Raw genomic sequence first — 21,544 nt, forward strand, 5'->3', positions numbered from 1 at the left:
CTCACCATCGCGAGCCCAGCTCTGGAACAGAGCTAGTCCTTGGCCACACCAGGCCAGCAGGTCAGGCAAATACTTGTATTTAACAAGGAATAATTATCTCAGTGGGGTCATCGGAGAGGATTTCAACGTTTAGAAATTGCCTCACTGACTTCAGCAGGCCCTCTGGCTTTTTTAATGAAACTTGTTTTGCGAAAACCTAGGTCTTTCTTTAAAAAAATTATTTCTACCCCATCCTCATTACAGAAAATTCAGAAAAGCAAAATTTTAAATATAACAAAGCAAAAGGCTTTTTGGTTTCTACCACCTAGAGGTAACTGCTATTAACATTTCAGTGTGTGTTATTTTTTATCATGTAAGATTTGGGGAAGGGTGGTATAAAAGAGAGACCGTCACTATATGGTCTTTAGATTTGTTTCTTGCTTTCCAGCTTATTTATGCCATCAGGGTTTTTTTTATTATTATTCATTAGAAATTTTTTCTAGTTTTATGGAGATATCGTTGACATTACTGTATGAGTTTAAGGTGTACAGAATAATGGTTTGACTTACATATATTGTGAAATGATAACAGCAATACGTTTAGTTAGCATCCATCATCTCCTATAGTTAGGATAAAAAGAGAAAGCAAAAAAGAAAAAAAATATTTTCTCTGTGATGAGAACTCTTAGGATTTACTCTCTTACCAACTTTCCTACATGTCATATAACAGCTTTACTAGAGTCTTCATGCTGAACATTATATCCCTAGTACTTATTTATCTTGTAACTGGAAGTCTTTTGACCACCTTTCTCCAATTTCCTCTTCACCTACTTTCTGCCTCTGGTAACTTCAATTCTGATCTCTCTGTGAGTTTTGTTTTGTTTCGTTTTGTTTTGTTTTTAAGATTCCACAGGTAAGTGGGATCATACAGTATTTGTCCTCTGCTGTTGACTAATTTCACTTGGCGTCATGCTCTCCAGGTCTACCTATGTTGTTGCAAATGGCAGGATTTCCTTCCTTCTTATGGCTGAAAAATATTCCTCTGTGTGTGTGTGTGTACAATCCATTGATGGACACTTGGGTTGTTTTCATGTCTTGGCTATTGTAAATAATGCTGCTATGAACAGGCAGGGGCAGATATCTTTTTGAAGTTAGTATTTTCATTTCCTTTGGAAATATTCCCAAAAGTGGAATTGCTGGATTATAGGGTAGTTCTATTTTTTTAAAACCCCCCATACTGTTTTCCATAGTGGCTGTACCAATTTGCAATCCCACCAGCAGTGCACAAGTTTCTTTTTTCTCCGCATCCACACCAGCATTTGTTATCTCTTATCTTTTTCATGTTGGCCATTCTAATAAGCATGAGGTGATACTTCATTGTGGTGTTGATTTGCATTTCCTTAATGACGAGTGATGTTGAATATCTTTTCATCTGTCTGTTGGCCTTTTATATATCTTCTTGGAGAAATGTCTATTCAGGGCTTTTATCCATTTTTTAATTGAATTTTTTGGTGTTTTGGTTTTTAGTTTATTTATTTTTGGTTTTGTTTTATTTTTTGCTTTTGAGTCATTGAGTTCTTTGCATACTTTGGATATTAACCCCTAATCAGATGTAAGATTGCAAATATTTTTTCCCATTCTGTTGGTTGTCTTTTCACTTGATTATTTCTTTTGCTGTGCAGAAGATTTTAGCTTTATGTAGTCCTACCTGCTTATTTTTTATGTTGTTTGTGCTTTACGTATCATCTCTAAAAACTCATTGCCAAGACCCATGTCAAGGAACTTTTTCCCTATGTTTTCTTCTAAGAGTTTCAGGTCTTACATTTAAACTTAATTCATTTCAAGTTAATTTTTGTAAGTAATGTAAGATAGGGGTCTGGTTTCATTCTTTTACATGTGAGTATCTGATATTATCAGCACCATTTATTGAAGAAACTGTCTTTTCTCTATTAAGTATTCTTGGCTCCCTTGTCAAATATTAGTTGGCTATATATACTTGGGTTTATTCTAGGATCTCGATTCTGTTCCATTGATCTATCTGTTTTTATGCCAGTACCATACTGTTTTGGTTACTATTGCTTTACAGTATAGCTTAAAATCAGGAAGTGTTTTTCATTTTTTTATCAACATATATTGCCTGTGTAACTTTTTCAAGAAGAATTTTGAAATAGATATTAACCATGAGGTACTGAATGCCTAAGGCCTGCAGTAGTAGAATTTCAGGCATTTGGGTTGTTAAGGGCAAGGAACCCATCAGCTCTTCTCAAATGGATCTCCATACTTGGCCACCAACTCATGATGGGGAGGCTTTTCTTATTCCTCCCCAACTGTAATACTATGAAAAAAGCATGGGCTTTGGAGTCCGTCACACCTGGTTTTGGAGCCCAGCTCTGGCATTTACTAGCTGTGTGATGTTGGGTAGCTTACCTAACCTATCAGAATCAACTTTCACATTTTCAGAAGGGAGAATTTCACCTATTTCATGGATTGGCTATGATGATAGAATGGAGAATGCTGTTTTAAAAAAAAAAAAAACATCTAATGTGGTGCTTGACACATGATAAGTGTGGGATCCAGGTATCCATGGAGCTTGGAAAACCCATCTGGAGAAAAATGACCAATCGCCTGTTCAGCAAAATATTCGAGTGCTTGTGTTTTCAGTGCCATTCTGGATGAATGAGACACAGTACTGTCTTCAGTGCCCCCAAGGAGCTCACAACTTAGTGTTGGATAAGAGTAGGCTTGCAGTAAATATTTGTTGAATTTCATTTTTTTGTTGTTGTTAAATTTCATTTTTTATGACTTTTTTTTCCTTATAGTTCAAAATTCAAAAGTATAAAAGAATATTTAGTGAGAAGTCTCCCTCTTACACCCCTAGCCCACCCCTTAGGTCCTTCTCCTGTAGGTAGCTAAATTTAATGACTTTATTATGTGTCCTTCCATAAATATTTAATGCATATACAAATGAATTGCATATCTATTCTTCTATTCTCTCTTTTTAACAAACAGACGCTAGCATACTGTCATGCTTGTCTGCATCTTGTTCTTTTTGCTTGACAATATACCTTGTGCATTGGGCAGAGAGTGAGGTCTTGACAATATACTCTATATCTGTACATGAAAATTTTCTCATTCTTTTTAATAACTATATAGTATTTCATGGCATGGATGTTCTATATTTATATAAGCAGTCTCCTATTGATGGACAATCTTGTGCTATCACAAAAATTGCTGCAATGAAATAAGCTTGCCTATATGGAAATATCCTGGAATTGAGGTAATGAGAATGTTCTGAAATGTGATGGTTGCTTAACTCTGTAATATACTCAAAACCACTTAACTATATGCTTTGAAAGGGTGAGTTTTACAGCATTTGAATTATATCAGAATATTTTAAACATAAAAATTAAAAAAAAAAACAACACTTTCTTCTGAGGAAAACATGCCAAAGCCTGAATATATTTAAATTTTTTTCCTTAGAAAATTAGAAAGCAGTTAATTTCCTTTTTTAAAGAACAGAGAACATTATACTTCTTAAAATTAATACCACACAGGTGTGCCTGGGTGGCTCAGTAGGTTGAGCATCTGACTCTAGGTTTTGGCTCAGGTCATGATCTCAGGGTCGTGAGATCAAGCCCCGGTTGGCTCCATGGTCAGGGCAGAGTCTGCATGAGATTCTGTCCCTCTGTCCCTACCCCCCACCCTGAGCTCTCTTTCTCTCTCTTTCTCAAATAAATAAATAATAAAACCTTTTTTAAAAGATAAGAATAAATAAAATCAATATTGCACATTTTCAAACATTTCTTTAACTCCACACTAGGCCAGGAGGAAGAGAGTAGAAAGAAGTTACAAGAGGAGGAAGAAGAATCAGAGGGGAAATGGGGGGGGGGGAACAGCGACTTCTAGGCAAGCTGAGACTCCCAGAGGCTAGAGGGGAGCATGGGACAAAAAGCCTGAGCTGCAAGACAGAAAGGGTGGAACACAAAGAAAGAGCAGAAGTTAGCAGAGAGAGAAATTTCCAGGAGCCACTGGGACAGCTCTTAGAGTCCCCGGGGGTGGAGGAGGGTTCTCTGCTGATAGCCAAGAATAATGGAAAAGTAATTGAATTCTTTACTCCATCTCATGAAAAAATGTCATAGGACCACCTCATTCACAGCACAGCAATGCTGCTTAAAGACCTCACTCTCTGCCCAATGCACAGCAGCAGAGTCTAGAGAATTTCTTCCCTGTGCAGGGGCTTGTCTCCCTTACCCTTTTACCTTCCTCCTGCAAGTATCAATTCTTCTTCACCCACCCGTGGCCCTTGGTCCTTTCTAGCACCTCAGTCAAGATGATGAAAATATCCTTCATTCCTGAAAGTTTCCCTGACCCCTTCCCAATTCCTACCTCCTGCCTCTCCCCTGCTTTCTCCGACTATAAATTAGTGTGCATTTGCTAATGTAAATGGAAGTGTACAGTATGTACTCTTTTATAGTCTGGCTTCTGTCATGCATATGCTATATCATTCTTTTTTTTATGGCTGAGCAGGATTCCACTGTGTGTATACACCATTAGACTTCACTTTAAAGATTAGAAATGCAGGACCCAGAGAGGGGATGAAATCTGATTAGTAGAAGACCTTAACAAAAATCCAGAACAGGGAGGAAAGAGGACCATGTTTTCCTAAAACCCAAAAGCACTTTGCACTATGACATCATATGGCTGCCATGAGCACATCAGTAACCAAGCAAAACTGTGCTTGTTCCAATCTCTGTCTCCAGATCTGATCAGGTCCTGGGCCACAAGGGGAACCGGGGCAGCTTAGCAGACATTACTTCTGGGGGGACTCAGAGAAATGCTTTAACTGCTGGTCTTTTCTGTACTAAGCCCTTGAAGAGGTTAGGAATTGAGGAAAGAAGTGCCCCACATTATGTATAAGTATAAAATGTCTTTTAGTTGTACCAGGTTGGATCAAATGAGACAAAGGACTTTAAAATGTTGTGTCAACTGTAAGGCATAAATCAAAGGCAGAGTTTTCTTTTCCATCAGAAACTACTTCAAGATTTATTTTGTGCTCAGATTAAAATTTAACATCTAAGATTGCTGATCCAGGAAAAACAAAACAAACAAGGGTCTTCGAGAACCTTCAATGAAACAGTTCAAAGAAGTTATAAAATTATATCACAATCAGCAACTGTGTGGACCTCTGTAGGAGGGGACTTCAAGTTCTTTGGGTCCATGATAAATCCTACAGAACTAGCTCTGTGACTCTGACCTCTAGCATCACTCCTTCCCATGCCCAAAGTGACAGTGAAAGCTTTCTTTCCATCTATCACCATTCAGCTATTTGGTGTCAAACTTCTACCCTGTCCAGAATCCTAGGGTGTCCCCAATTTGGTTGGACTCCAGGGACAACAGTCTAAAGAAATCTGAGGCTGCGACTAAACTCTTGGTAGCCCCTGCGGCACCACACACCAGTATTACTGCTAGACCCTGGCTACCCTAAGTGTGGGCAGCAAGGTGGGCAGTGTTCCCATCATCTGGGAATTTCTTAAAAATGCAAATTCTTGACACTCTTCCCCCATTGGAACCCACAAGTAACAAGATCTCAGGGATTTGTGTCACATTAAAAAGTATGTGAAGCTCATGTCTAGACTAGTGTTTCTTCAACCTTAGCACGTATCAGAATCTTCTGGATGCAGCTGCTGCTAGTGCACCTGGCCGGGGGGCCCCAGTCTGAGAACCACTGCTCTGGCTCTAGAGCTAGATGATTACGGAGATGAAGTGGATCCTTTCCCATTTGCTGGGTTGATGGAGAATCCCTACATCTCCAACTCAGCCTGAGAGAAGCAGCCAGGGAAGCTAACACTCCTCAGAGACTGGGACCATGGCCTCCTCCCCTGAGTTGTTTTAATATTGCCTCTTGTTTAAACAGAGCTGTGGACGAAAGGTTCTAGGCCCCTGTATCAAAGCCAGAGTAAATTTATGGCAGAGGCTCCATCCGGGAATGTGTTTTCTCCACCTTTAAAACAAACAGACCCGAGGTGCTACAGCTAAGAGCTATGGTCCTGGGAGGGCCCTACCTGAGAATGGGATAGGACGGGTCGGTGACCCTGCACAACCCCTTCTGTAGAGTGTTTTGTAAAGGCCCTTCAAGGCCAGGGCTTTTGTCTTGAGTCCTTCTTGGGAATGCTCAGAGCTCTTAAGTCCACTTGTGCCCTGCACGGCCCAACGACCATATACCTCGGTACGGAGACACACTGCAGAACACACCAAGGCCAACCATAGCCGTGGGACTCTAATTCTAAGTCTGTACTGTGGGATCCTGCTGCCTTTGTGTTATGAAGACACACCTAAATGCATAGAAAAGAGACTTCAGACAAGCAAAATTATCTTCAAGTAGAAATATTTAACCAAAGAAGGACACAAAAGCCATTCCAAATAGTAGAGATGAGTGTCAGCTGGTAAGAGGTTGATCCACTCTACCCTAATCACCCACTGGATGAGAGGAGGCAAAATATTTTCACCAAGATTACTTCTCACAAATTATGAATTTAAATCACAAACAGGCTTCAAACAGGAATAATAACTGTCATTGTAGAATGCTTATTATATGTCAGGATCCATTATCCTCATTTTGCAGATGTAGACTCTGAGAGACAGAATTATGACATATGTATTTTGCTCAAGTTTACAGAGGCAGTTTGATATCCAAACATGTATTCTCAACCATAAACCAAATGTGGCAGGTTACAAAAACAACAGCTTGGCGTGGTAGGGAAAGAGTTGACCATTATTGTGCATGATAGGGGTTAAAAACAAAAACAAAAACAAAACGAAAAAACCCAAAACAATTTTTTTAAGCATTGGAACTCTCTTTGCCTATTTATTTATTTATTTATTTACTATTTATTATTTAGAGGCATGGGGTGAGAGACAAATCTCACAAGGAACACTATCTCATACAACAGATCAAAGTAGAGCTTTTCTGGTGGAAGCCAGGCAGAGGCCCTGGACCCCTTCCCATCCTCACAACCCCTCTGGTCCCGCCCTGTATTCATTCATAGTGAGCGATACTACCATGCAGGTCTCTGCTCTCAATATTTCCAAACCCAAGTCCATTCCTTGCCTGCTACCCACCTGGGATAACGAAGAAGTTCTTCCCCAGTTCCGGTCATGAGAGACAAGGGCCAAACATGGATGTGTCCTGGAGGGGAATGGTCCTGGGGGTGCACAGCCTTTGAAAGATGGGTGGAATACTTGAAGTAGACAAGTTTTACTGAGCATCCAAAGTTACAGTTAGTAGTTTAAAAAAATGGTCGGAGAATTGTTTAGAAAATGTTGTAATAGGGACTCCAGGGAGAGTGTTGTGTCTAAATACCTGGTGTCTACTTACATAAAAGCCCAGCCCAACTTGGAATTGTGTGCAGGCACCATCATGTACATTAAGCATTAATGGGTTGGCATTAACTCTAAGCCTAAGGCATTCATGGATTGGGTGTATTCTAGGGGGAGGGAGCACAGTGCCAACCCAGCTCTAGCTCATGGAGTTCCTACACCCCACCGCCTCCACAACTGAAGACTTCGGTGCCCAAGGCTTTGGTAGCTCCATAAAAAACCACCATCCACAGCACTCTCTATGGAGGGACCTCAGGTGGATCTGTCCAGGGACCAAAGTGGCAAGTAACTCGCTGCTCTCTCCATGCCATCCAAAAGGCCTACAGCTGCCATTCTATGGCACTGAATTGGCTGGGCCAATCAGGGTCAGTGTTGAGGAGAGGTCGGCATATCCAGACTTTTCTACCTGGGCATTGAACTTCTGGAGTGGCAGGAATTCAAAGGGCCATGTTGGTCCCTTTTAGGTGGTCCATTCAATCAATGGCTGGTTTGACCCATTCAGTGGTGTTGGTGGAGGGTGGTTCTCACCTTTATTTTTTTTTTAAAGATTTTATTTATTTATTTGACAGAGAGATAGAGAGAGAGCACAAGCAGGCAGAGCGGCAGGCGGAGGGAGAGGGAGAAGCAGGCTCTCCGCTGAGCAGGGAGCCGGATGTGGGGCTCGATCCCAGGACGCTGGGATCATGACCTGAGCTGAAGGCAGACGCTTAACTGACGGAGCCATCCAGGCGCCCCTGGTTCTCACCCTTAAAAAAAAACACTTTAGCCTGTAATCACTTTTGACATTCTAGTAGACATCTTCAGTCTCTTTTCCTTTGCATCTTTTTTAACATAGCTAAATTCACAATGTATATTTGAATTTGTGCCTTGTTTTTCTTTTACTGACTTCTATCATAAGCATTTTCCCATGTATTAATTACTTTTTATAAGCAACAGGTAATCTTGAGTGAGGTAAGTAAGCTTATCTGCACCCTTGGTTTCTTCATGTGTAGAATATAGACAATTGTATCATGCAACAGTCACCTGGAAAGCTTTTAAAACACAGATTGCTGGGCCCCACCTCCAGAATTTCTAAGTCAGTGGGTCTGGAGTAGGGCCTGGGGATTTGCACGCCCAACAAGTTCCCAGGACATGCTGATGCTGCCAGTCAGGAGACCACACTTGGAGAACCAGTGAAATGTGGAGATCGAGTTGTGGGATTTCCAAGGTCACTGCTGGTTTCAAAATCTAAGTGTTTGCATATTTTTCAAATTCTTTGAAAAAACCCAACCAACTTTTAAAACACATGACTTTTCTAAACTTTAACAAAACCTCATGATTTTTTTTAAATACGAAAGAGTATCATCTACCATTTAGAAGTAATTGTTTCCACTTGTAACTCATATGCATTCCATACTTGCTTCTCTTTGAAGTTACCTGTATTTTTAAAAGGATATCTTTAAAGGACAGTTAGACTTATATCTAATACTTTATTGTTTTTCTTTACATAGTTCCATATGTATTGAAGAGCTGTGCAGAATTTATAGAGACTCATGGCATTGTGGATGGAATTTATCGGCTTTCAGGAGTCACCTCAAATATACAAAAGCTAAGGTAAGCTGAAAGAATAGCCCCCAAAAGAATTCTCCCGCGATCCTTCCTCTGTCCATAACTCCGCCAGTGCTGGGAGTATTAAAAACCTGAAGGGGTTGAGGGAAGGCTGGCAGAGCAGATCAGTGTGATGTTTTCAGATGCCAAAGTGTTCTTAATCTAATCAGGAAATCCTCTAGTCTGATGTAATTCTTTCCAACAAAAGCTCCTGAGGGTTTTTAATCTGTTTCTTTGTCTTGCACCAGGTTTATCCTTCTTAGGTGGATTCAGTTGAACTCAAATGATTTAGATCACAAGTTAGAACAATGTGATTTATTATTCACTTGCCTACCCAGAGCTCAGTTAGGTCCCCGTTCAGAACTTGGAGATGATGCGAGTTTTTCTGTTGACACAGACTCAACATTTGACAGTTCACTTGGTCAGGAAATAAAAAATCTGCATGATAGTGCATTTCTCTCAATGAGGTTGATATTTTAAAAAATTATGGGTAGATAACTATTTCCAATTCTATAGATTTATCCTAAACAATTCTAAAATATATCCTAGAATTTGGGGGAAGAAATTTCTATCACATTGAATTAAGAGTACAATAACCTTGGGGTGCTGGGTGGCTCAGTCGTTAAGCGTCTGCCTTCGGCTCAGGTCATGATCCCAGGGTCCTGGGATCAAGCCCCGCGTCAGGCTCCCTGCTCCGCGGGAAGCCTGCTTCTCCCTCTCCCACTCCCCCTGCTTGTGTTCCCTCTCTCGCTGTGTCTTTCTCTGTCAAATAAATAATTAAATCTTTAAAAAATAAAAAAAAAGAGTACAATAACCTTCACACAAAACACAGATACGTATGTGTGTGTTTTATATGTATTATACATATAAAATAAAGGGAGTAGATATATAGTATATTTACAGAGTGTTTTATCAGGTGTTATTTTTATATATCTCTATGTTTAATTATAAGTGTAGACTTTTAAAACAATAAAAACGTTCATGTTAGCATTAAATTGAATAGATTGTACAGTTAATTCATCTTCTGTCTTCTTCCTCTGATTGGGTTTTCGGCCCCTCCTCCCCCCATCGCAATTGTAATGACATTCCACGAAAGGAATAAGACATCCTTTTTACTCCTGTTAAAAACTAATTGCTTTGTTGCAACCATCAATTTTAACAGATCTATGTACTTACATAATTTCACTAATTTACCTGCGTGACGTTTTTTAGCGTTTCAACAGCAAATACTTTCTAATGTTTTACCCTTAGCTCTGAAATAGACGACACAGTACTTGGTATGGTGGGAGAACACTTGGGCGATAGCCAAATTCTTTTTCATTAAAGGACAGACCTAAGCCTCCGCAGGGAAATTTTGGCTAAATAAATGGATAAGCTCCAAATTTGTTCTTGTTCTGCTCTTCTGCTCTCTTAAAAACAAAAACAAAAACAACAAAAAGCCGAAGAAACAAAAAACACACTGGTGAATTTATAAGGCGCTGCAAGGTTTTCTTTTCAGGGCCCCACCCAGCTCCTTTCAGGTTCAGACAGCACCAGGGATTTCCCCACTCTTTGTTAAAGGGCCAGAACCAGGTGACAGGAAACTGGGCAGGGGGCCGTTTTTGAAATGCTGGCTCTGTGAGTCCCGTTGAGTTTGCCACTATTCGGCTGACCAGATGAATTCTCTCAAGAAACTTAACTTCTCCTCTATATGAAAGCTCCAATTTGTCACTTTTTTAAACAGGTTTTTAACTTGTAAGTATATATTATTTGAAGCAGTGTATTCACATCACCTTGGTCAAGAAATATTTTTCAATTAGAAACAAGGCCTGGAATCTGATGTTGTTCCCAAACACCTCACTGTACATTGTTCATAAGAAGATATTTATAATCTCATCTATCCTGTGGGAGTCACTATCAGGCAGCTTGGAAGGGTTCGAGTCTCCAGATAAACAAGTTTGTTGACATGAGTATATGGAGATGAATGATAACAATCTGACTCACCCTGGTTTTGGTCTCTCCTCCAAGAAAGAGAAGTTCATTTAGAACAATCTTTTGGAAGAACTGAAATCTCAAAAGGCTTTTTTTGGCAACAAAAATTCATATTTCCCCACTGTTCATAACTGAGACTGGGACATAATGCCCTGAGAAATCCATTTGTAAATGGGCATTATGTTTTTCCAGTGACAGCAGCTTTCACAGAGAAGATCCAGACCTGACGTGGAAGACTTCCCGGAGCTTCCTTGTGCCGGGAAGAGAAGGTCATCTTGATGGAGGTCAAAAACAGAGTCAGATCAGCAGTTTAGGGTCTTTTTACCCTTAAGCAGCCAAGCAGCTGCTGACATGGAACACATGCTCTCGGGATTGTTATGTCTCTGTCTGTGTTGTTTCAGGCAAGAGTTTGGCTCAGATCAATGTCCAGATCTGACAAGGGAAGTGTACCTCCAGGACATCCACTGTGTGGGCTCACTCTGCAAGCTCTACTTTAGGGAGTTGCCCAACCCCCTCCTGACTTATGAGCTCTATGAGAAATTCACGGTGAGTGTTTGGATTTCCATTATGGTTATCGGGTGGGACTCCTAGATGGGCCAAGGAGAGTTTCAACACTAAAATAACAATAATAAAATTCATCAGATGGTTGACATTATCTTAGCCAGGTAATGGAAGTAGGATACTATAGTGAGGAAAGTAAGGTAGTGGGCCCATTGGCTAAATTTGTCCTTTCTTAGATTTTCAGAATCATGTTTATTTGTTTCAAGAGCTGGATTAGAATTATCTCCGTGTTTACTTAACCAAATGTGCCTCATTGTATAGGGGGAAGCTAAGCACCAGAGATGTGAAATGACTGGCCCAAGGTCACACAGCAGGACAGGAACCTAAGACTCCAGATGTACACCTACAGCTAGTTCATTTTCATCAGGCTTCTCCTTTTGTAGTTCTTTTGGGGGTTGGGGAATGAGGTAGGCAGGTAGAGAAGGGAGAGAGAACAAACCCAAGTCAAGGGAGAGATCAGGAAGCTGGAAAGAGAAAAGAATCTAGGAAATGCAGCCAAGAGGAAGAGCAGGCTGGGCCCATGAGTTGGGTTGGTGGAGGGTGGATGGGCAGAATGCCTTACTAGCACCTGTGTGGTCACCAAATAGGGGCACCTGTAGGAAAAGTAGAAAGAATAAAGGCTTACAGGATGTCTGTAGAGATAGCATTAAAAATCAGGCTTGAACGTTTGGCTGCTGGGGTGGAGGTGCAGAGTAGGTGGAGAGATGGGTTTAACCAAGATTGAGTTTCATCTAATGAAGGGGGTGAGGAAGATGAGGGTGTATGCAGGAGAGTGATTGAAATAGTTGACCATGGAATTTTGTCTGGATAACAGGGGAAGTGAGGCCATAGGCACTGAGTGACAGTGAAAAAGTGTTATCGGTGGATTATTCATCCAATGAGGTCAATAGACTGTTAGAGTCGGATGGTCAGGGGGGTGCTTGCAATTAAGATTATGGAGGAGTTGCAATTATTGATAAGGACCAGGTCTAGGCTCTAACATGGGAAGCAATCTTTCTCATGGCTCCTGTAATAAACTTATTCTGAGCATATAAAAGTTTGTTCACTTCCAAACGATATAGGAATAAGTGGATGCATTTTAAAAGTTGGGTTTGGACCATTAAAATATATTTAAGAGTTTTCAATAATAGAGGGAAACACTCATAATGATAACCAGAAAAGAAAAGATGCATAATTTTACATTAAAATATGATTAAAAAGAAAGATGTTCAAAGGATTAATAGCCATTTATTTCAATGATGAGATTATAGTTTTCCCTGCTTCTTCAGACTTTAACTTTCAAAATCTCATCTACTAAAAGTATGTTAATTTTTTAATGAAAAAAAATTAGGCCAAAACACAAAGAACTTGGGCCTAGAGGTTGACTACTGGAGAAGCCAACACATACAAGCTGATGTGAAGTGTCAGGGGTTTGTGGACCCTAAGGCTGAAGGCAAATGAGCCTCCGCTCTGAGTGGCTAAGTCAAAAATAATGGCAGCCTCTAGCCATTGAAACCATAGAGGAGTCTTTCCTGGGAACCAGGAGGAAAAGTTGTGGGTCTCACGTGAGTCGGCCAGATTATAATCTGTGATTATTTCCTCATTTTAAAAGTAATCATATTTGGTAACAGTTTGGAAAATGGAAGGAAGTAGAAAAGAACCCTTTGTCTCCTCTCTTAAAAACCAAAGACAGCTACTCTTAACATGTGGGTATTTCTTTCACTCTTTTATTCCTCGCTTAGTGTTTTTGTTGTATTTTGTTTTCCCAAATCAAAATGGGATTTTATTGCAAAAATGAAAGCAATACAGGACAGTGTAAAGGAGAAAGTATAAATTGCTGGAAATCCCACACTCCAGGCATATCCCCTGCTAACATTTCAGGAGACATCATTACAGATCTCTCTCCTTTTCCCTCTCTCTCTTTCTCTCTCCCCACTTTCCCTTCTCAGTACTATATATATCGCTGCTTTGGAATGTTAACTCAACAATGTGACCATCTTTCTGTGCTAACAAATAGAGAAACACTATTTTTACAGAGTATTTTCTCATATGCGCAATGAATTTCTGAAGCCAGTTTCCTACTGATGAACATTTTGACTTTTTGTTTCTCAACACTTTGATTTTATAATAATAAATATTTTTGTATATATATCTTTATCCTTTTCTCTGTTTATATCTTTAGGAAAAAAATCATAGATTTGGATTTATTGAGTAAAAAGCTCTTACTTAAAATTTTGTTATGTATTGTCAAATTGTTCTCCAGAGAGATAAGAGTGGTCTTTTCCCTGCAGTCTCACTAACACTCAGTATTTCTAATTTGTTAAATTATTTGCCAATCTGAATCAACCAAAAATATCTTATTTTTGTTTTAATTTGCGCATAAGACTTTATTGTCTTTTTCTACATAGCTTTAATCCTTTTCTCAGTATAATAATACATCTTAGAATATGATAGAATAGAATAGCATCATGTTAAAGAACAGAATGAGTCTAATTTATTTTAACTAAATTTCATTTTATGATAGTTGGGAGTAGATAAGAATTCTTATCTGGAAACTTCAGAAATATGTTTTTTTGTTAAATCTTGCTTATAGGCTCAGAACAAAACCCAGATTTATCTCTTCCCACTTTTGTTCCCTAAAATTGTTCATCGTTCTCTTCTCCCACAGCAACAGAGTAATACCAAAGCAACATTATTTTCAACTTGTCATCAGATTTCCAGGAAATCTAACATGGTATTAATACTAAAAAATAAAATAAATGTTCTGCTGTGCAACTGATTTCTACATAAGTAGGACCTAGTGAAGTTAACTATGTTGAAAAATTTATCATTTAATTGATTTCTTTGGTCACAATAACAAATTATGATAATATAAGCAAACCTTCAGGAATATGGAAATAGCTCTGTTAACATTGTCACACATTCTTAAAATGATTTATTTAAACCCACTTGCACAACTAAAGTAGAATACTATCTCAGTGGAATAACAGATAATAATGAGTTTATTTATTGAGTACTTACTATATGATAAGCTTTTTAAAATATTATTTCATTTAATCTTCAGAATAACTCTATAAAGTAGGTTTTATAGTCTCTTACAGATGAGTGTATTACAGATCAGGCTCAGAGACACTCTTGTCTGGGTTTGTACAGTTAGTAAATAGAAGGAATGATTTAATATTCTGTCTCAAAACTACCATACTATTTTAAAACAGAGTTAACAGCTCCTAAGTAGGCCCAGGTAGTCAGTAACTTAATATGAGATAAAGAAAGCATCCCAGGCTAACAAAGAATTCAATAAACGGTATTAGAAAAATTGACTATTGGGAAAGGAGGAAAGTCAAGTTACATTCTTACCATTTAACAGATTTCAGGGGAAAGCTTTCTAACAACAAAAGCAAAAGGAAAAAGATCACCAGAGACAAATGTAACAAACTAAACTACACATAATTTTTTTCTATATAAAAAACACATTAACAAAATTAAAAGGCAAATGGTCAACTATAAAAAACATTTACAATAAAGATGACAGGAGATTAATGTTCTTTAATTATACAGAACTCCTACCTATTGATAAAAAGAAAAAAGCCCCACATAACAAAAACCACCTGCTGAACAAATGAGCAAAGAACCTCAACAAACAATTCGTAGAAGAAATATAGTTTTTAAAAAATTATAAATGCACCTGAAACTGATATAACATGGTGTATAACTAATCAATTTAAAAAAGAAAAGTCAGATAGGTAGACAGGTTTTTTTAAAATTTTATTTATTTGAGAGAGAGAGAGAAAGAGAAAGAGTACGAGCAGGGGAGAGGGGTAGAGGGAGAAGCAGGCTCCCCACTGAGCAGGGAGCCTGATGTGAAACTCCATCCCAGGACTCTGGGATCATGATCTGAGCCAAAGGCAGATGCTTAACTGACTGAGCCACCCAGGCACTGTAGATAGACAGTTTTGAAATGTAAAAAAAATTTTTTAATTTAAAAATAAAAATTATAAATGTATTAGAAAAATATATTTGCATATTAAATAATTTTTTAACATTAGTATTTCATGCAGCAATCCTGTGTTGACACTGGCTCTTTTATGGTGTTTTGTTGTTATCTTTTTAAGATTTTATTTTCAAATAATCTCTACACCAGCATGGGATCTGAACTCACAACCCCTAGATCAAGAGTGGCATGATCGGGGCGCCTGGGTGGCTCAGTCGTTAAGTGTCTGCCTTCGGCTCAGGTCATGGTCCCAGGGTCCTGGGATTGAGCCCCACATTGGGCTCCCTGCTCTGCGGGAAGCCTGCTTCTCCCTCTCCCACTCCCCCTGCTTGTGTTCCCTCTCTCGCTGTGTCTCTCTCTGTCAAATAAATAAATAAAGTCTAAAAACAAAAAAACAAAAACAAAAAAGAGTGGCATGATCTACCAACTGAGCCAGCAGGTGCTCCTCTATGGTTTTCTATGTTGGAAAGTGTGAATTGGCTGGACACCTCAGAAAGTCATTTGAAATTACTACTGAGAATCCTAAAGTGCTCATATTTTTTAAATATAGTACCTCTATTTCTAGGACTACTTTCTAAGATAATAATCAGATGTGTACACAAGTAACGGACTTCTAAATGCTTCATTGCAATAGTATAATACCAAAATGTGGGGAGTATCTATGTGTCTAACAACAAGGGATATGTTAAATAAATGATAATAAATCTATTATTTTTGGTCCTGGGTAGCCATGAAAAGTTGCATTTCTGAAGAGTATTTATCGGCCACAATGTAAAGTGAAATGGAAGAAAGCAGTATATGCAACTGAATAGGAAGTGATGCATGGTCATATTTGGTGCTGGGAAGTCAGGCAGATTGCTTCTTATATGCTTCAAATGTGAGGAGGTTAATAGTAGTATGTCTGGCTGGTAGGATAGCAAGTGATTGTTAATTCCTTCGTATTTTGTATTTTAATTTTGAACGCACATATTAGTTTCCTGTAGCTGCTGTAACAAATCACCGCAAACTTAGTGGCTTAAACAACAGAAATTTGTACTCTCCCACACAAGAGCCCGGGGCGGGGGGGGGGGGGGGGGGGGGGGGAGCGGTCGGGGGGGGGGGCGGCGCTCGGAAGTGCTGTTCACCTTTTCCAGCTTCCGGTGGCTGCCCACACTCAAGGCTTGTGGCCACATCACTCCCATCTCTGCCTCCGTGATGGCGGGGTCCTCTCGTCTTCTGTCTGTGTCAGATCTCCCTCTGCCTCCCTCTTACAAGTATAGCTCTGATTGCATTTAGGGCCCATCGAGTTAATCCAGGATCATCTCATCTCAAAATCTTTAATTGAATCACATCTGCCAAGACTCCTTTCCCAAATAAAGTAACATTGACAGGTTCCAGAGATTTGGACCTGATATCTTTGGGAGCAATTGTTCAGCCTACTATATTACATTTTATTTTTATCAGAAAAAAGTTCATTTTAGGAAAAATTCAATTTTGATCCCATTGATTCAGCTGGAATTATTACACCCAAAAGAAAAGTTGCTGATTTGGGATTTTTAGAGAAGGCAGTTTAGAGAGGTGTTTAATTTTATACTGAGTTTATATTGAAATAATTTCTTTGTGTATCAGTCTCCCTCATTCAGTTGTAAGCTTCCTGAGGGCAGAAACAGTGTTCATTTTGTTCATTGTTGTGTTTCCTTTTCCTGCTCTCCAGCTGCTGGAAAATGTTTACCTAGTAAGCCTCTGCTGACAGGATTGTGGACCCACACGTATCATTTGAAAGGTCCCTTGGGGTGGGCTACTAGTGTGTGGCAGTAGGCAAAAGCAGACTGGCTGGGAGCTCAAGATGGCTGCAAGGTTGGGGGGGGCAGGGGCCAGCTGCCCTTGGTTTGCCTAGGACCACCCCAGTTTTAACACTGAAAGTCCTATGTCCCAGGAAACCCTTAATCTCAGGCAAACCAGGATGATGGGAAATTGCAGATGGGCCAGGTCACGTAATTCTAGCCGGGGTGTAGGGCTGCAAGAGCACCTGACTCCTGGGGTGCCACAGGGGCCAGGTTCCATCACTTGCCACTGACGAAATCCAAAGGCAGAGACTCGAGTGGTGGTGAAACAAGAAAGGAATTTATTTCAGTGAGGCCAACAATGGGGAGACTGCGGACTAGTGTCTCCAAGACTGTCTCCAAAGTCCCGAAGATACTTTCCAGGTTTATATAAGGAAAATGTGGGGCAAGGGTGGGTGGGAACATGCAGGTGGGCAGTGAAGGTCAAACAGATCTTTGTCTTGGGGTCAGTCACACAGGGTCTTGCCCTTATGGCCTGAGGGGTAGTTTCATTCCCCTCAGGGGATGCTTTGCCTGTAGGGTCTTTTGCCTAAGTTAAGAGATAAGCTGGAAAGAAGAACGTAATCAACTGAAAGTTTGAGGTCAAATGGAGGTAGTTCAAGTTCTCTGTCACAATCAGGCTTGTTTCACGTGTGTGACAAAGATGGAAAGGTAAGGACTGTCTGGAAGGACACACAGAGGTTGCCTCTGGAGACAACCTCCGAAGATCTGCGGTCGGCAGGAAGGCTTACTTTCCTCTGTGTACTCCTCTGAATGCTTTCGTTTTTTAAATGATGGGCATGAATTACTTTCTAGTCTAATTGCTTAAAATAATTTACTGAGTTGTAGCTGGGGCGCAACTGGAAAGGAGAGACATGGGTTGTTTGTCCCCCTGGTGACAGGGCTGCCCCGGCAGCAGGACTTGAGCTCTAAGGGTGACAGTAGTGTTCAGGTAAACAGATAAAACAAGAGCAAGGGCCCACCAGAAGAAGGGAGAGTCCAGTCTTGGACCAAGTCCTCAAAGGGCAGGCAGGAAGCCGGTCTTATTGATACGGATTGGAAGAGAACGAATAGTCACAGATTCATCCTAGGTCTTTTAAGATTTAACTCTTAGCCAGATTAGCTTGGCAAAAGTTGAGTGAAATTCTCTTTCAGGCAAAATATTGGGGTAGGCAAAGCTTCAACTCCCCTCCCCCAATTCCCTGATGATAGGTTCAGCCAACCTAATGGGGGAACAGAGAGCTAAAAATAAGTTTGTAGGACTGGACCCCTGGAGGAGAAACTACAGGATCTAGAAGGCTTCTGAAGGTGGGGGGGCGAGAGAAGAGGCTGTGAACAATGAAATAAACAAGAATCCCAAATGGGACCTGCAGGCATTAGGGGGAGGACCCGCCCAGCCTCTCAGAACAAAGATGACTAACAGCTTCCTAAAATATCAAAGAAACTTTCCATGAGGGCTATTAAATTGACCTGCACCTTTATTCCCCAGACACACTTTTAGAAAATGGGGAGCACTGTACAAAGTTTGCTGAAAGGAAGAGAGGCTTCCCACCCTTCTCCCTTTGCAGGACAGAATGTGGGAGGGTCCACACAGCATTCCACAGCCCCTCCTTCCTCAGGAGCTTCTCTCCCCTGGCTCCCCTTGTGAGTTTCTCAGGAAGAAAGCCGGGGTGTTGGTGTTCCTACTCCAGGCCCCGATCTTATTCCCTCCCTCCACCTCCTCCATATCTCAAAAATTGAGGGTTGCAAGAGAGATCATGCTTCTGCTGGTTCTATTCTCAGGCTTGCACCCCCACCTGAAGATTGGGACACCTGTGACCGTGACCCTCCCGGTGCCTCATTTCTCCCACCAATGCTTAGGAAGCAAAATCTCAAGTTTTCCCCTGTGGAGAATTTTGACAGCCTTTGAAAAAATAGTTGGTGTCTTTGTTTTACTTCAATTAAATTAAAAGGGGAGGGGAGAGGGGAGAGAAGGAAAGGGGGAAAAAATGGGTGGACAAAGCCCTGGCATGATGTCCCACTGAGATGGAGTATGACAAATCCAACAAATATGGAGGGAGTCCCTACTGGGTGCCGGGCACTGCTCTAGGCGCTAGGACTCATCACACCTGCAGAGCTTCCATCTAGCATGGGAGACTGACAGTAAGCAACAGGCCTAATTACTAAGTATGTGCTGTATTATCTGTAATGGTGGGGAGGGCTGTGGGAAACAATGGAGACAAGTAAGGGCGTTGGGAAGTCCAGGCTGGGGCAGCACTTAGGACCTCTTCTCTTAAGTTAAAGCAGACCAGACACCGCAAATGTGGCCTAGAACAGGGCCTGGCATAACAGAAAGTGCCCAATCAACTTCCTTCTTTTCTGTGCCTAAAAATTCTCATTACTGAGAGTCAAAGTAAAGAATGCATGTCCTGATTTGACTTTTCCTTATATACAAATGTAAAGCAAGTTTCTGGCACTGGGAGGAAATTCAAGACTGTAAGTCACATATGCCTGTGAATTCAGGGTTATTAAGGATTGACATGAGCTCAGGAACTGTCTTTAAAGTGTGTCTTGATCTAGGTGGGGTTACAACGGTATATGCATATGAAAGAATTCATGGGGCTATGGCTTAATGTACGTAAAGTACACGTCAGTAAAAAAAGAAAGATGTGATTACCATTGACCTTGCACTTAGGTACTGCTCCCACACTGCAGTTCCTGAGCATTCGGCCACTGCACTGGAAGGGGCCACCTTGAGCCTGGGCACAGGCAGGACAGCTTCTCAGGACAGGGCACGGGCATCTGCCCAGGGACATCTACATCAGGCAGAAGTTCTGGGCAAGCCTGTGATCACACTGCCTTTACAAATGCCCTGGGCTCTCCTTGAAGGACCTGGGCAGACGGAAGTGATGCAGGCTGGCTGGGTCCTCCGACCCAGAGTGGGGAGTCCCATAGGACCAGCCAAGAGGGTCCTTGGCTTGTCACAGGATGGAAATCAAATGCAAGCCAAGAAGAAGTGAGAGTAGAGTTTATTGAAGACATGGAGAGAGTAGATACAGAGCATTTTCCAGAAGACTCAGAAAGGAGAAAAGAGTGAGTCTCATCTTTACTTGGGGCCTGAGGTTTTTATTGAGGTGTGGTGCATGTGTCCTCTCAGTCATCCAGGAACAAAGACTCCGTAAGTCACTTATGCCCTGGAGCCAAGGGGTCTTGATGAGTCAGTGGTCTTGGAAACTGGTCATGACAACCCAGGTCACTCCTTAGATGTCATCTATTGTGCTGGAAGACTCCAAAGAGATCATTAACTTCTCTTCCTTTGCAAGGACGACATACGTTATCTGTTCTGTAAGGCCTGTGTAAGGCAAGGGGTGCAGGCCCTAGCAAGAACAGAAGCAGGAAAAGGAGCAAAGAGAAAAACAAACAGCTTTTCTTTTTTTTCATGGGATCCCTTTGGTTTCCCTGTGTCAAGAGAACAAATAGCCACACAGGAAACAACCAGAGAGCACGTCCAGGTGAGACCATGAGGTCTCAGGGACAAGGTTCTTACTCTGCTGAGAAGGCTCGTCTTCCCTGCTTCCTCACATCAGCATCTATAACAGTAGATGAGCCACTGAATAGTGAGGTCATGGAATTCTGTCAGGCCAGGTAGGAAGCAGCTGTTTGCACCCAAGAAGACAGCTGACTGAGTAAACATGGAGCCACCCTGTCATCCCTGTCTCTCTCTGTCTCTGTCTCTTTATCTCTCCCAGCGTGAACCTCCGTCCCTCTCTCTGCCACACCACACACCCAAGATTCTACACCTGTGTCAGATACCTAACAACCTTCTGAGGATGCACAGAGACCCGAGCAATCCACATGTCCCCGTGTGCACTCACTGTTAGACGCTTCGCATCACGAACCCTCGGGTTTTAGTTGTTTGTTTTTACTAGAAAAGCATGCCTCTTGGAAGGATGATCTCTAGGCCTGGTTGGGAGGCTGGAGTACCAGAAACCTAAATAAAGCCAGGAGACAAGGTGGGCATCCACCCTCTCAAGCACTCACTGGGCTGCTTCACGTTCTTCCCCACAGGAGGCAGTGTCGCCTTGCCCGGAAGAAGGCCAACTGGCCCGCATCCAGAATGTCATCCAGGAGCTTCCCCCATCCCATTATAGGTAAGAATCCTTGGTAAAAGATGTCCGCGACCTCTCAAGGTGGTATAATACCAGAGATGCAGGCTGGTGTCATAAAAGGGAACAAGTTCATAACTTTCCTGTGGTATTTTGAGGTGGGTGAACAGGTCAACTTTTCTCAGAATGCGTCGGTGCCTGCCCGGGGACATT

General features: G+C 41.2%; 1 protein-coding gene across 1 annotated transcript in view; it reads left to right on the top strand.

Moving 5' to 3' along the window:
• Window positions 1-21,544, top strand: part of ARHGAP31 (Rho GTPase activating protein 31) — a 99,174-nt gene that overhangs the window by 52,427 nt on the left and 25,203 nt on the right. Inside the window, exons 2-4 of the mRNA XM_036066781.2 lie at window positions 8,846-8,948; window positions 11,315-11,459; window positions 21,294-21,376. Coding sequence (XP_035922674.1) covers window positions 8,846-8,948; window positions 11,315-11,459; window positions 21,294-21,376 — 331 coding nt within the window. The remainder of the gene's footprint in view (window positions 1-8,845; window positions 8,949-11,314; window positions 11,460-21,293; window positions 21,377-21,544) is intronic.

This window comes from Halichoerus grypus, chromosome 1 (genome assembly GCF_964656455.1).
Source record: "Halichoerus grypus chromosome 1, mHalGry1.hap1.1, whole genome shotgun sequence".
In the NCBI taxonomy this organism is placed as follows: domain Eukaryota; kingdom Metazoa; phylum Chordata; class Mammalia; order Carnivora; family Phocidae; genus Halichoerus; species Halichoerus grypus.